The sequence below is a fragment of the Protobothrops mucrosquamatus genome, unplaced genomic scaffold (genome assembly GCF_001527695.2).
Source record: "Protobothrops mucrosquamatus isolate PMUCROS unplaced genomic scaffold, P.Mucros_1.0 scaffold332, whole genome shotgun sequence".
Taxonomy (NCBI): Eukaryota; Metazoa; Chordata; class Lepidosauria; order Squamata; family Viperidae; genus Protobothrops; species Protobothrops mucrosquamatus.
Window position 1 is genome coordinate 202360 of NW_015386671.1, and position 16315 is coordinate 218674.

At 37.7% G+C, this 16315-nt stretch overlaps 1 protein-coding gene across 1 annotated transcript in view; it reads left to right on the forward strand.

The window, feature by feature from the left end:
• CDK14 (cyclin dependent kinase 14) overlaps nucleotides 1–16315 on the forward strand; it is a 197176-nt gene that overhangs the window by 132201 nt on the left and 48660 nt on the right. The window contains exon 10 of the mRNA XM_015815272.1: nucleotides 12968–13061. Coding sequence (XP_015670758.1) covers nucleotides 12968–13061 — 94 coding nt within the window. The remainder of the gene's footprint in view (nucleotides 1–12967; nucleotides 13062–16315) is intronic.

Here is a 16315-nt window from a genome sequence, read left to right on the forward strand (position 1 = left end):
ATTATCACACCAAAGACTTATTTTTCTAATAGTACATATGATTGTTTCCAAGGTGAAATCCAATTATAGTTGGGGACACAAAAATAATATCTTTACTAATAATCATGAAATATTGCTGGCTCATGATATAAGTCTTCTAACTCAAAAGTCAAAAAGATATAAAGGACCTTTCAGGAGAAACGCTTTTATTCCAGGTGAAAAATGAGCAATTACTGATTATATCTATCAAATATATGAATTCACCAAAATGATAATTCATCTTCTGCAGAATACTGAGCAATTTCAAGCAGCAGTCTGGAGCAAACAGAACAGGTTACAGTAGATATATGTAGTTGTTGGTACATCTGATAGCAGCATTTAAATGTTACACACAATCTTCAACTGAATTTTAGCTGAATCCAAAAAATGGTAATATGGTGTAATATATATGTGTAGATTTATTATTTTGTCTATCTTATATGCTTCATCGTGCAGAAACAGCATACATTTGTGTATTATATTATAGCAAAATAGCAGGGACTTGTCCAGGCAGCCTCCAAGAACCAGATATGGTTGAATGGAGTAAACAATTATACCATATAACACAGCCCTTAGGACAGTGATTCATTTCCATCCTATAGCAGACTGTGGTTCAGAATACAGCCCCTTGGCATTTGGCTTCTAATTTAGCACCATAACACTGGTGCTGAGGTCATTACATGGGCTGCCAAATTTATGAGTCCAGTTTATATATGTATTAAATTTATATTCTGCCATTTTATTGCTGTCTTAGAGGTAGTCCCGAGATTATAGAGTTATATAACCTCATTTGAAATTTGGCCCCATATTGTTATTTTTCAAAAAGCCATTATACAAATTCATTTAGATGATTTGGAGCATTTGTGGTAGAGTTGAGCTGCTTTTTTGTTTTATTTTGTTCAACTGTTGATTTTGGTTATGGGTGGTCTGTTTTAGATTGTATTTTTTTTAACAGTAGTTATCTCAATAACAAATTTCTATTTTTTCTATCAGAGTATTGTCAGAAAATACCTTCTGACTTTTCAAAACAATTTTAAAGTCTTCCATCAGTTAAGCTCTTTTGACAAAATAATTTCCTTTCATCTTAGAATTGATTATTTTTCTCATCATTTTTCTTAGTTGTTTCTAGACATATAGCAATAGCACTTATATTGTCCCATAGTGCTTTATAGCACTCTCTGGGCAGTTTACAATGTCAGCGTATTACCCCAACAGCCCAGACCCTAATTTTATTGGCTTTGGAACGATGGAAGGCTGAATCACCCTTGAGCCCCATCAGAATCGAACTTCTGACTGTGGGCAGAGTTTGCCTGCAATACTGCATTATAATCATTGTGCCTAGATGTATTCCATATAGTAACATTTATTTAACCTGTATCACTGCTTCAATTATCCAAAAGTTATTTGGCATTTTCCTATCCTGCAAGCCTATGCCTGAAACAGCTTCCTAGAATGACTCTGAAATTATTTAATTCAATTTAGGTTTCTCCTTAAAATTAACTTTCTTTGTATTGTTTCCTTAATTTTTTTATGTTATTGCAAATTATCAAAACATATTTATTTAAACTGGACAACCCACGATTGGCTCATTGTTAAGTATTTCCTTAACTAACATTCACTCATCCCCCCCAACCCATCCACACTTCCATATATCTTTACTTACCTGCATGACATCTCTCATGTCCTTCCCATGTGCTATCCTCAAACCTGCACTGTGCCTCTTGTGCGCCCTTTGCATTCTGGTGTACCTTTGATCCATATAGTACTTCCTGTGCATCTCCTTGCATCTCTGTGCACTCTCCTGAACTACATGCTGCCTTTTGTGCACCTACTTATATTCTCTCTAATGAGAGCATATGGGATTGCAGCATGGGCTGGGGAGGGTGCACAAGAAGTACCAAGGGGTTAAAGAAATAGCGTAGGATGTGTGTGGGTCAGGGAGGACATGTGTGGATGTGGTGTTGGTTGGGAGGGGGTGTTGGTTGGGAGGGGGTGTGCAAAAATGTGTAAGAAGTGATGCATGGATTAGGGAGGGTGCATGGGAGTTTGGTTCTGGTTGGGGAATATGCCTGAATGGCTGGAGTATAAGATCTAGTGACCAATCCTGCTGGCATCCCCATTGCCTTTTCACCGATTGTACCACTTTTAGAATATCTTCTTCTTCTTGTGCCATATCCGTTATCGGACGTTGGCGATCATGTTAGCGATCCTGTTTTTATCAGCAGCCGCACCAAAAAGTACTGCTGAGTTTTGTCCAAACCAGTCCCTTAGATTTTGATTTTGATTTTAGAATATGGCAATATCCAAGTACCACCAGTCGTCTAGCAAGGTGTCAAAAACTTGATGACCAAAAAAAAATGGAAAAAAGTACAGGTAGTCCTTGACTTACAACAGTTCGCTTAGTGACTATTGAAAGTTACAACGGCACTGAAAAAAGTGACTTATGACTATTTTTCACACTTATGACCGTTGCAGCATCCACAGAGTGATGTGATTTATATTCGGATGCTTGGCAACTGATTCATATTTATGATGGTCACATTATCCCTGAGTCATGTGATCCCCTTTTGCAACCTTCTGACAAGCAAAATCAGTGGGGAAACCAGATTCACTTAACAACTATGTTACTAATTTAACAACTGCAGTGATTCACTTAACAACTGTGGCAAGAAAAGTCATACAATGGGGCAAAACTCATTTAACAAATTTCTCTCTCCCATTTTATATCCTCTCTTCTCTCCCCCTTTTATATGTTCTCTTCTCTTCCTCTTTTATATGTTCTCTTCTCTTCCTCTTTATATCCTCTCTTCTCTCCCCCTTTTATATCCTCTCTTCTCTTCCTCCTTTATATCCTCTCTTCTCTCCCCTCCTTTTATATCCTTTCTCTCCCCCCTTTTATATCCTCTCCCCCCTTATATCCTCTCTTCTCTCCCCCCTTTATATCCTCTCTTCTCTTCCCCCTTTTATATCCTCTCTTCGCCTCCCTTTTATATCCTCTCTTAACTCCCCCCTTTATATCCTCTCTTCTCTCCCGCTCAGCAAGACCCAGGCAAAGCCTTGCGCAGCTTCAGCTGAATCTCTGCCTGAAGACTGTGTGAAGCTCCCTGCTCCCCCAATTAGCTGATGCTGCATGCGCTGATCCTGGGCTCTCCGCAGGACTCAGACAGGCAGTATTCTGTCCCAGCCTACGTGAGTCCTTGTTATGCTCACAAGGAGAAACTGTTCTTCCAAGAAACAGGCAGGAACCACAAGAAAAAAACAACCCCTTTTATTATCACAAACCTGAGCCAATGTCCAAGGCAAACAAACACAGTCCACAGAAACTCAATCCTCAACATGAATGGTTACCTTTGGCAACCAGCATCTCCCACACCTTCCCTTTTATAATTCAGCCAAGGTGTGGCTTCCTAATGCTTTCTCCTTTGCCTTTGGAGCTGCCCCATTGCATTCCTCTGTCCTACTCGCTTCTCTTGCCTGCGCATTCATGCTTCCGGGATTTGTCCCAACTGTTCTTCATCACTGTCCAACTCAGGCTCCCAGCACAGCTGTTTCTCAGCTTAAGCGTGAGTAGATGGGCCAGGCTCCTCGTCCGACTGTAAGTCTTGGAGCTCCTCAGAGCCTTCCTCTGACTCTAATGTCACTCCAGGCCCTTCCTCCTCATCTGATTCCTCAGACTCAGCTGCCCGATCAACTGGCTGGCGAGGAATCACAACACCCTGGCCTATGTTACCTATCAATTCCCTAGCAACATCTTTACTTGTAAGAAGCTGGTATGGGACATCACTAATTGCAGTTGAATTTATTCTTCCTGCTGGTTTTCATTGATTTGTGGAAAGTTCTCAGGAAGCATTGGAAAGTACCTGATTGTGGCAGCATAGTGGTGCTAAAATGGCCACAGCTTTCACAAAGTTAATTCCTATGGTAGAAATGGGACCTAGCATTCTGTTTGTTAGCCTGTTTGAGGTATCTTGTTAAAATTATTGCCCTATGATTCATCATTTCGCCCAATTGAAGATTACAAAAGACACACTAGTTTTAGTATGAATAAATAACAATACAACCTATCTCAAATTACCTATATCTGTGTTTACTATCTTCTATTATGGAAACCCTATATCTATTTTAAATTACAATGGAAAGCCTATATACATGGATAAGCATGTAACAGTATACCAAAGGGGTAATGTTATTGAGAAATTAATACAGAAAAAAATAACATTTATAATTGTGATTACCGGTACTTGTATATTATATTTATCTTTGATTCCTTTGTAATACAGGAAGAGATGTACTATATAACAATGTGATTGTGTACAAATATGAATGGATAAATTAATAGAAATAAAATATAATCATAGATATTATTTGCACCTCTATACACCTATGCAACTTATGCAAGTTAGCCCTTTATTTTCATAATTTATCAGTCATAAGCCTCCATCTGGAAATTACAGTATTTGGTTGCTATAGTTGTTAAGAATTTTTTTAAAAAAGCAAAGAAATACAAATCTAATCACAGGACAATGGTGGGAAGCAGGTGGCAGTGGCTGTAAGTTATTTATACACTTCATTTGTCACTGTATGGCATTGGAAAGTACCCAAAAACTAATGATTCATATTCAGTATTAATATTCTCCAGCTTTTTGCGTAAATAGCCACTAGCTATTTAAGAATATTAATGAAGCTATCCATGGTATTAGTAATAGTAAAAACAAGCAGTGGGAATCATTATAGAATATATTATAGTGTACTAGGCCTAGTCTCACCATATAACTAAATGTTTTGTGATATGTAAGAGATATTATGTAATATCAAGCTGCTCCAATTTATTTTAGTGCCTTTTTCCTTTATTTAATGTGATTACAAGTAAAAATTCATATAATTTTTTTTAAAAATGTCAATAAAATAATCCTGAAGGTTAAATATAATTTTTTTCTAGTTCTATTTATTTTCTCTTTTTTAGCTGTTGTGCTATAGTTAAGTGAAAGAGGAAAAAGGCTCTGAGTTAGATAACATGACATGATTAATATTTCATCATTGCTTTTCCCTTTCTTTCACACTGATAAGCAAAGAAGGATATAAAACTAGAAGCTATCAGAGGTCCTGGAATTTGGTTTGAATTATCTTTTCTTTTTTTTTACAGCCCTCTGCTATCTAAGCAAAAGCAGTGATCCCAGTTGGTTCTTGATATATCTTTCATATAAGCCACTATAATACCTCACATCTCTCCTACTTTATTTTTTTTTGTTTCATTCTTTTCATATTTTATAGAAGGAAGATCACTGGGATGTTAAAGAGACAGCACTTTGTATATCTTTCATAATCAATGCCCTTCATATAGTATTTGTAGTTCATTTGAGATCATGATTAACTTGAAACTTGAATAATGGGCAACTTTCTGCAGTGATGTTGCTTCCAGTTGTTTTCTGTAGTGACATCTCCCATCAGCCTTTGAGATGGCCTGAAGTTAGTGATGATAGGAACATCACTAATTATTCAGGCAGTCCTCCGGACCAAAGTTATAATCAATAAGTTCGTCCAGAGGCCATGTGGAAGCATACCGCTTTCTTGTGCAGCTTATGAAACTGCATGAAAGCAAATCCCAATTCTCATGTGATTTTTTGAGGTTCCAAAGGCTATGTGACAAACATGGTGTGCTCTCACATGGCCTCCAGACTCTTTGGAAGTTAAATGGGAAAGCAGTGCTCTTGCATTGCTTCGAAGCTTCTGAAAATTGTGATCTGATAAGTAGAATCCTTCCTGTGGGAAAATGCTTTTGTTTTTATTTTTTTAAAAACAATAAGATAAGAGTTTAAAAATTGGAAACTAGAAGATTTCAGTTAAAAGAGATATATTTAAATTTGACTAACAGTTACAGAATAGTGCAAAATATTCTAATACTAGAAATACTGAAGGATAGTTTTGAAAAACAAAAATCAGAAGTAAATATTAATGTCAACAGCTATATCTGCCTCTGTGGATAGACTGTGTCTAAAAGATGTGATGGAAGAAGACATTGGAAAAGATGTTACACTGGATATACAAAAGAAACTGGCTGATGTTTTAATTAATAAAAGGGACTTAAAAACAATAAACCAAAAGAGTGACCTGGATAGTTTTTCTATACTGGTCTAACAAAAGAGAAGTTTTGAAGAAGAGGCAAAGGAAAAATAAAAAGAAATTGTCAACGCTGCTAACATTGGATGTTCCCGTTCTGACAACTGATGAAAATGCAGCCATTTTCTCTATCCCTTTAACATGCTTTTTCTTGCTTTTAGAAATCAGGTGCAGCGGGATGTGTGTGTAAGCTCAGCTAGCCATAATAATAACGCTGCTGTAGGAACCCAAGGACAAGCTGATAACGTTTTGGCGAGCTGAGGAGAAAGCCCGCGCTTTAAGCTAATTGGGGAATGTGATTTATGACAGTTTATTGGGGGTGAAAATTGTACTTTGTATCTGGGGGAAAGGAATTTAGTTTTTGGGTTCAGCTATGTAGTGCTAATACTTTGTTTCCCAAATAAATGTTCTTTAAGGAAGAATTTTGCCTCAAAGTTCTTTTGATGGGTTTCATCTATCGGAACCATGACAGAAATGTTGTTCTACAACATTATATGAATGGATTAAAGATTAAGATTGTTAGAAGTAAAAATAAGGAATATAAAGTTGGTTTATTTGATCAAGGTTAAAATAGATATGTTATTATTTCTGGTAACCCTTAATGAACTTTTGCTAACACAAGGATTGAAATGACAATGCTTTAAATTTATTTATAGATAAGAGATACAGATAGTTCTAATATAACCACAATTGAGTTTGGAATTTGAGCTCTAATTTATGGTGCTAATTAAGTAAGGGGCCCATATGACTGCCTCACTCAATGACTACGATCTTGTCTTTCCCATCTGTAACTGTGTAAGTCATTAAGCAGAGCATGGGATGTCTCGGGGGGGTGTCTGAGCTTGGTTATTTTCTTACAGACATTTCATTACACAACTAAATAACATCATCATTGCTGGTAGGGAAATCATTCCCACCAATACTAACAGATTAACCTCTAGTATATAAAATGAGAGCAAGCCCCATTCCCTTCTAGGACCGATGATACTATCTAGTTTGGTAATGAAATGTCTGCAAGAAAACACCCCAGCTGCTTTCTGAGCACCAAGAACACCGCAGTTCAATCTGAACTATAAATATCCTTTTCTATCAATCCTACACACATAATTCCACATAAAATTAATGAAATCAGTTCAGCTTATTGAACTAATAAACGTTACTTGCTTGATTAATATTTTGGGTTTCAAAACACATTCACAGTTCATTGCAAAGACGATGAGTTAAGGATGTAGGGGTCTTTACCTTGCATATTAATAGGCTGCACTCCTTTTTTTCTTGTTCCTTTCTCCTCTCCCTATTGAATACTAATTTTAACATTAAATTGTGGGTCATAAATGAAAGGTTATTTGGGGTAATTGACAGTAGTTTTGCCCAATCAAACACAAATATATCTTTGATTTTAGGATCCAGCAAAAGAATTAGGAGGATTAATCTGCCTTCTAATTATTCCAACATTGAAGGATAAAGACACTGTTTTCCATTATTTTTTAATCAGGCTTTTGAATAAAAAGTAATACACAGAGAGTGTTTTTCCTCTTAGGAAACAAAATATGAATTGTATATATTCAGACCTCTTAGAATGAGGTTTGTTTATTTATTTATTCATTACATTTTCATGCCTTTCCTTTATTACTTTATAAGTAACTCAGATATTGAGATATTTTATTTAATTAATGATTTATTGGTATCATGCCTTGGTTATTTTTCCAAATAATTCAAGATGGTGAACATACCTAATACTCTTCCTCCTCCTCACAATCCTGTGAGGTGGATTGAGCTGAGAGGCAGTGTCCAAAATCACCCACTGCTTTTCATGACTAAAGTGGGACTAGAACTCATATTCTTCTGGTTTTTAGCCTGGAGCCTTAATCACTAAATCAAATTCGGTGGGGTGGGGGGGAGCATTCTTATACCAAAAAATGGTGGATTATTGCAAAAAATTTTTTTGATGATATTGAAGTTGCTAATGTTTACAGAAATAGTTTTCATAGAAATTTTGGTAGTTGGGCTATTGGTTTGATCTCAGAGCTTGACGATTTAACTGCAAACATTTTGTCTCCATTTGGGGGAACATTTTCAGTGCGCTTTGAATTGTGCTCGTCTATCAAAGCACTGGCCTTTAAATATTTTTTTGTGTGATGTAAATTGGTGTGGCTGTTATTTGTCTGGATATTTCTGAGTCATGGTCTGGTTTTGGGCTGTTTGGCTGGTTGTTGTTGCTGGGCTATAGTCTTTGGAGTTTAAGTATCATCTGTGTGATACAAATGGTGTTTGTTTGGTTGTTTGGTTGCCTCTGAGTCATGGTCTGGTTTCGGGGGTTTTGGCTGGTTGGCTGTTGTTGAGACATGGTCCGGTTTTCTTGTGGGAGATTGTGATTTTTGTTGCTGTGTGGTGGGGTGCCTGTTGTTTGCTTTAAATGCTGCTTTCGGGATTGAAGTAGTTCTTTCGTTCTCAGCAGTTGGTAGACTGGGTCGTTGTCAGTGTGTCTGTTTATTGACTTACTGGTGGACAACCAGGCTTCAAGGAATTCTCTTTCTCCCCTTGATTTCGCTTGGGTTAGATCAGGGGTAGGCAATTCTGGGAGTTGAAATCCACGAGTCATAAAAGAGCCAAGGTTGCCTATCCCTGGGTTAGATCAAACTTGTGTCCTTCTTTGTGGATAGACATGAAGGATCGTGGGTCATGTGTTTTGATAGCCAGTGTTCGTGCAGTCTGGTAGATAGTTTTCTTCCTGTTTGGCCCATGTAGTTCTTTTCACAGTTGCTAAACTGGATTCAGTATATGAGAGCCTGATCTTTGGTTTATTTCTGTCTGCTCCTTAGATTTTGACAGGGTCCGTCTAAGAGGCTCATTTGTGGGCTACTGCGAGGTCATGTTGGCATAGTAGTCTTGCTGTCATCTCTGAAACATTCTGTACATAGGGAATTGTGATTCGTTTGGTCATTGTTGTTCCTGTTGTAGTTGTTGTGTTCCTTTGGGTGTTTCTATTGATTGTGTGTTGTGATCTCCAGATGAAGTTTCATGGATATCCATTTTGTATAAGTGTTTTTATTCTGCTGATCTGGCTTCCGTGGTGTCGCAGTGGGATTCTGCTCTCCCGAACAGTGTTCTGACACAGCTTTGTTTGTGGCATTTGGTGTGGTTGCTATGAAAGATGAGGATTTGATCTGTATGTGTTGCCTTCCTGTACACGGATGTTAGAAATTGGCCATTGATGGTTCTGGTTACAAGGACGTTCAGGAATGGCAGTTCGTTGTTATGCTCAGTTTCTATTGTAAATCAGATGTCTGTGAAGATGTTGTTGATTCTTTGGTAGGTGTGGTCGACTTGGTTGCGCTCGATTGTCACAAAGGTGTTGTCTATTTAACGTATCCATAGCTTGGGGTTTATTTGTGGAAGTACAACTTCTTCGATTTTCTGCATGATGACTTCTGCGACCAGGCCAGATATAGGAGATCCCATAGGCGATCCCCTCAGTTGTTCATAGATCTCTCTCAAATTTGAAGTAGGTGGTTAAGCATAGTTGGAGGAATTTGCATGTGTTTTCTGTTGTTAGTTGTCCTCTTGGTGGTTGTATGTTATCCAGTAGTTCTTTGATTAGGTCAGTTGCTAGTTTCAGATCCACCGATGTTAATAATGCGGTAACATTGAATGATGTCATTGTTTCATCTTCATCAGTGTGTAGGTTATTGAACTTGTCCAGGAATTGTGTGGCATTGCTTATGGAATATTGGGAATCGCCGATTAGGTGCTTTAGGCATTTCCCTATTTCTTTTGCAAGGTTGTAAGTAGGTGTGCCAAGGAGTGAGACAATTCGTCTGAGTGGGGTGGTTTCTTTATGCACTTTTGGAAGACCATAGAACTATGCTATGTTTGAACCAGTTGCTTTCATTCTCCAGTATTCCTCTTTGGTGATTTGATTCAGCTCCTGCAACTTTTTAAGGGTTTTGTTGATCTTGTTGGTCAGTTTTGTCATTGGGTCTCGGTTGACATGTCTATAGGTAGATATATTGTTTTCTGTTTTGAGGGATTTCATAGCTTGTAGTTCCTGTTTTGTAAAGATGCTGGAGTTTTGTTTGTCTCATCATTGGGACAACAGTCTGGCATATTTGTTGTTGGGCTTCTTTGCTGACGTCTTTCGGTTTTAAGGCGTATTCTAGGCTTGCTAGGAATTCTGTGTTTGGCGCATCTTTGTGGTTGAAATTGAGACTTTGTGTCAGGACTTCTTGTTCCTCATTTTTGAGTTGGTGGTTGGATAGGTTCTTGATCCAGGCCTGTTCGTTGTTGTCGAAGTTATTGGCTGTTAGTCTGGATAGCTTCTTTTATCTTGTGTTTGTTGTTCTGCATTCGATTGCTGTGTTTATGCTTTGCATGATTTGTGGTCCAATGGTGTTGTTGCATAGGAGCTTTTGCTCAGTGAGGCATTTTATATATTTGTTCAGGTGGTTATAAGCATCTGTTATCATCAGTCGGACCATGCATTTACCGTTATGTCTTGCTGTTGTTCATGCTGCTGGATGATTGATTGGTTAACGCTTCAAGGGAGTTTGTTTCGTCGTAGGCATTCATGAAGGAAGAATAGTTGCTCGCATGTGGAGGCTTCTCTGCAGGTGAAGGTCTCCCAGCGGCGAGCAGCTTGAGCATTGGACGCCCGAAGGTGGTTGAGATGTGTTTGAATATTAGTAGCTCGCGTTGGTAGTTGGGCTGTTGGTTTGATCTCTGAGATTGGCAATTTGGCTGCAAACGTTTTGTCTCCATTCGGGGGGACATTTTCAGTGTGGTTTGAATTGTGCTCATCTGTCAGAGCACTGGCCTTTAAAGATCTTTTTGTTTGATGTAAATTGGTGTGGGTGTTATTTGTCTGGATATTTCTCAGTCATGGTCTGGTTTTGGGCTGTTTGATTGGTTGGTTGTTATGGCTAGGCCATAGTCTTTGGTGTTTAGGTATTGTCTGTGTGATGCAAATGGTCCTTGTTCGTTTGGTTGCCTCTGAGTCATGGTCTGGTTTTGGGTTGTTTGGCTGACTGGCTGTTGTTGTTGAGACATGGTCCGGTTTCTTGTGGGAGATTGTGATTTTTGTTGCTGTGTGGTGGGGTGCCTGTTTTTTTGTTTTAAATGCTTAGTGACCTCCATATTAAGCTTAATTTTATACAAAAGCATTGCTGAAGCTGATTACTGATGAATTGTGAATAGGATATTCTACATAGTCATGGGAAATTAAAAGAAGCCTCAGGATGGTGTGATATGTATACATTCAAGAAGATACACATATATATCATCTTTGTTCTTTAAGCACAGAATCACTTCATTTCATGGCAATTTCTAATAGCAGTTTGTAATGATTTGTGCTATCTTAAAAATGACAATGGCATATAAATTTGCCTCTTAAATTTGTAGTTCAATTCAAGAATTTTTTAAAAAAATATTTTTCATGACTGTACATTAGAGGTCTTCAAACTTGGCTCTTTTATGACTTATGGACTTCAACTCCCAGAATTTCTCGGCCAGCGTGCCTTGCTGAGGAATTCTGGGAGTTGAAGTACACAAGTCATAAAAGGGCCAGGTTTGGAGACCCCTGATGTACACTCCTTATAGCTGGGATAATTGTCCTCTTTCACCAAGAGGAGGGACGCGCATTGAGTGGTGAAGGAGGAAGGGGACATGTGCCTAGTCAGCCAGATCAGCTGAATCAACCTTGGTAATCAAAGGGGTAACAGATGTCTCAGCCAAGATCGCTCTCTCATTTTTCATTCCAATATTAGGTCTTTGTACAAGATCATGAATGTCTATGCCAGTGATGGCGAACCTTTTAGAGACCGAGTCCCCAAACTGCAACCCAAGACCCACTTATGCATCGTCAGGTGCCGGGTGGGTGTGGCCCATTGGCTGGGTGTGGCCAATTGGAGGTATGGCCCATTGGGTGGGCATGGCTGCGGTGGTAACGTTGAAATTGACTGATTGATTGAACCTTTTTTTTTTTTGCACACGGCAGCGGAGGCCTAAAGCGAAAAGGTTTTATAAAACCCAGCTGAAGGCCTAGGACTGGGGCGACAGCGCACGTGCCCACAGAGAGGGCTCTGAGTGCCACCTCTGGCACCCGTGCCATAGGTTCGCCACCACTGGTCTATGCCATGAAACAATACTCTTTGTTAGAAAAAAAGAAACAATCTGAAATCAGTATTAAACAACCATTTTGCTTCCACGATTTAGAACAGGGGTCTTCAAACCTGGCCCTTTCATGACTTGTGGACTTCAACTCCCAGAATTCCTCAGCCAGCGTGCCTGGCTGAGGAATTCTGGGAGTTGAAGTCCACAAGTCATAAAAGGGCCAGGTTTGAAGACCCCTGATTTAGAGAATTATCTACAAACACTGGTTCATATATGGTTGTCTTAGCAGATGGTTGACTCTACTTGAATAAAGTTGTCTTTAGGAGTGTTCCGTAAAGTTCCAGTTGAGTTGCTGTAGACATATACAGATAAATAAATAAAATGTGAGCCACATCCAGTATCAGTAAAATACAGTGGTTATAAAGTTTTTCTTTATTTTGTCTCTTCTGATACTAGTGTACTCAATCTCAATCTCACATGTATCCCAAATCTTTTTTCAAGGAATTCTTAGGGTAACATGCAGAGCAAGTTTCTTATTTCTCTAGCAAATATAATTTTGTGAACAGAAATACTTGCTATAGTTGAAGCTATTTTGTAAAAAGGCAGTTCTGAGTTTTTCAGAGGCAATAACAGTAATTTCCCCATACTTATATTGAAGAATCCCATATAACGTATCTGCAGGGTATGTACTCCCTGTAATTATTTTATACTCTTTGTTTTTTAGGGGAGTTGGTTGCATTTTTGTGGAAATGATTCAAGGAGTTGCTGCTTTTCCAGGAATGAAAGATATTCAGGATCAGCTTGAAAGAATATTTCTGGTAAGTTCCTCCAACCCTTTTAGTGAGTTTTAATTTTGTTACCGCCCTGCTCTGATCCATAAAAAAATGAAAACTAGAAATTGTTTTAGATTATTAGCTTTTTGAACAAAACAGTGCAATATATATTTGTATAACACATGATACATTAACTAAAACGATCTGCTTCAATTATAAAATTATTAATTACTAAGGAGAATTTCCCCCCTTTTCTAATGAAAAACGTACCATTTGTAGATTGTGATTCATTTGTAGAAGTTTCCTTATATTTAGAAAATATATTTTGAACATTATCATTTTGGGATTGGTGGTTCACATCTGTATCATTTTTCTTTTGCACTGGCCATGTGGAATGTAAATGTTCTATTTTATATTCTATTCATTTTTTTCAAGGAATTTTATTAAAATATTTTGTAGTATAAAATAGAAATGAAAATAAAAATCAGAAAAAGGGGAAAGAGGGCATAGGAGCAAAAGAAGAAAAAAGCAGTGATTTCCAACTCTTTTAAGTATGACACAAATTCAGTTACAGCCTCAGCTTTTTGCTTTGCACTTCAGGTAATAACAAGACATTTCTACAACTGCAAAATTAAACCAATCCTTAACCTAAAGTTTCATTTATTTGTTCTGTATGGAGCATAAAATCCAAATGGGAACAAAACTAAAGGAATTCCTCTGTTTTTTACATCAGTTGGCTTTGCCATCTCCACCAAGTCTATTGTTTTATTCCATCTACCTTTCTATTGTGAGAAATAAGATCCCTTTCCATTTGTTGGCTTCCTCCTTTGTAATTTGATATTCACCTTGTTTATTAAATCGATCCTGGCTTTCCCACTCTTTTATATTCTTTGACTCCCTCTTGTGGTCGAAGAGCAAATCTTTTAAGTGGCAGACCTACAAGTATGAAATGATATCTTAACCAGTCAGATTCAGTTAAGGTTGGAAGCTTTTACTCTCTCACAACAAGCACCTCAGGGTTATGAGTTATAAATCCTATTATCAAATGAGCATGGCAGATTCATAGAGAAAGGCAAAATTGTGTCTTAAAAATTTAAATCATTATGTTTCTCAGAGACAGATTATAAAAATAAAGTTATTCCAAGCTTCCTTATTTTAGCTTATCATTGGTGTTCCTCCCCCTCAATTAGCATTCGTGATGTTTCTAAAATGGCACAGCTCTTCAAAAAGTGAATAGCACAGTGTAACCTCTATCTACTTGATAAAATAGAAAAATGTGGGTTAGACAGCATCACCATCAGATGGATTTGTAGCTGGCTGACTGGCCATGCTCGGCGTGTGATCCTCAATAGAACTGCATCTACATGGAGGGAAATGTGTAGTGGGGGACTCCTCAGGCTTTGTTCTGGGCCCAGTGCTCTTCAGCAATTCATAAATGATTTGAATGAGAGAATAGATGGGGAACTCATCAAATTTGCAGACAACACCAAGCTGGCAGGAATGGCCAGCATTCCAGAAGATAGGCATAAGATACAGAAGGATCTTGACAGACTTAAACATTGGGCGCTATCAAACAAAATGAAATTCAATGGTGAAAAAAGTAAGGTTCTACATTTAGGCAAGAAAAACCAAATGCACAGGTACAGTATAGGTAATACCTTGCTCAATAGTAGTAATTGTGAGAGGGATCTCTAGATCCTAGAAACAATCACTTAAATCTGAACCAGCAGTGTGCTGCAGCTGCCAAAAAAGCCAACATAGTGCTAGGCTGTATTAACAGAGAGAGATAGAATCAACATCACGTGAACTGAATAATGCATCCAGTTTTAATCACCATGATGTAAAAAAAGATGTTGAGTCTCTAGAAAGAGTACAGGAAGAGCAACAAAGATGATTAGGAGACTGGAGGCTATAACATATAAGGAACAGTTGCTGAAATTGTGCATGTCTAGTATAATGAAGAGAAGGATTAGGAGTGACATGGTAGCAATATTCCAATATCTCAGGGGTTGCCACAAAGAAGAGGGACTCAAAGCACCTGAAGGCAGGACAAGAAGCAATGGATGGAAACTAACCAAAGAGAGAAGCAACCTAGAACTAAGGGGAAATTTCCTGACAATTAGAATAATTAATCAGTGGAACAACCTGTTTCCAGAAGCTGTGAATGCTCTAACACTGGAAGTTTTTAAGAAGAGACTGGACAGCCATTTGTCTGAAATAATATAGGGTTTCCTGCCTGAACAGACTTTGGACTAGAAGACCTCCAAGGTCCCTTCCAAATAATAATAATAATAATAATAATAATAATAATAATAACAACAACAACAACAACAACAACAACAACAACTATTATTAATAATAATATTTTGCATCAATAAAGATAAATAATCAAAATAAGATGATTAAGATATAGAAGACATGGCCTATTGTTTGTTTTTTTAAAAAGAAATACTTTGTAAAAAAAATAGTTTGATTTTTTTCCCGCTGCAACAAACTGCTAGTTCTGCCTCCTAGCTGATGACTCATCAGCCAACTCTCACAAACTGCGGTTGTGTAGACGATTTTGGAGGCTGATTTCTAGGACTCTTCCTGTCTCTGGTGAGTTCTTCAGCTGGAAAAAATGAGCCCTGGAGATCTTCGCCAAGGAGTACTCAGTTGGCCATATTCTATCGGAAGTCCATATCTATTCTTTTTTTTAAGTAGAAATCTGGTAATTAGCATTCTGTTTTGAATTTGAACTTAACTAGATGTCCATCAAATGATTTCTTATTTCTGACTTTCTTTAGTCCGAGAGAACAAAATATTTTCACAATACAAAATCTGCAAAGTATAGCTTTATATAAAATGATGTTACAGCTTTCAAAGGAAGACTTTCATTATGTCATTCATTGGAGGAAGCTGTATAACTAACCATTTAAACCCTCATATATAACAGTTGCATAGGTCTTTAGAGATTAATTGAGCCACCTAATTTCTGAGGGTTCTGTAGAATTTTTCCAACTGCTAGACTTTTTCTGGTGAGATCTTGGTCACCTCCTGAAATAAGATGCAGTTTGAGCAATGAATACAAATACTATTAAGCATGTTTTTCCTTGGTCTTTCCTGACACAGAACTCATAAGACTTGGCATGTAGGCAGAGTAACCCTGGGTATTAATGGTGGCTTAATCACATTTAAAATGCTTACAGAAGAATTAAATTAGTATAGGTAATAGTAAGACTTTTTAAAAACAAGCATTTTTTTTAGATTGCTGGTTTTTCTTTATTTTTATACTTATACAATAATTTGTATGCTAACTC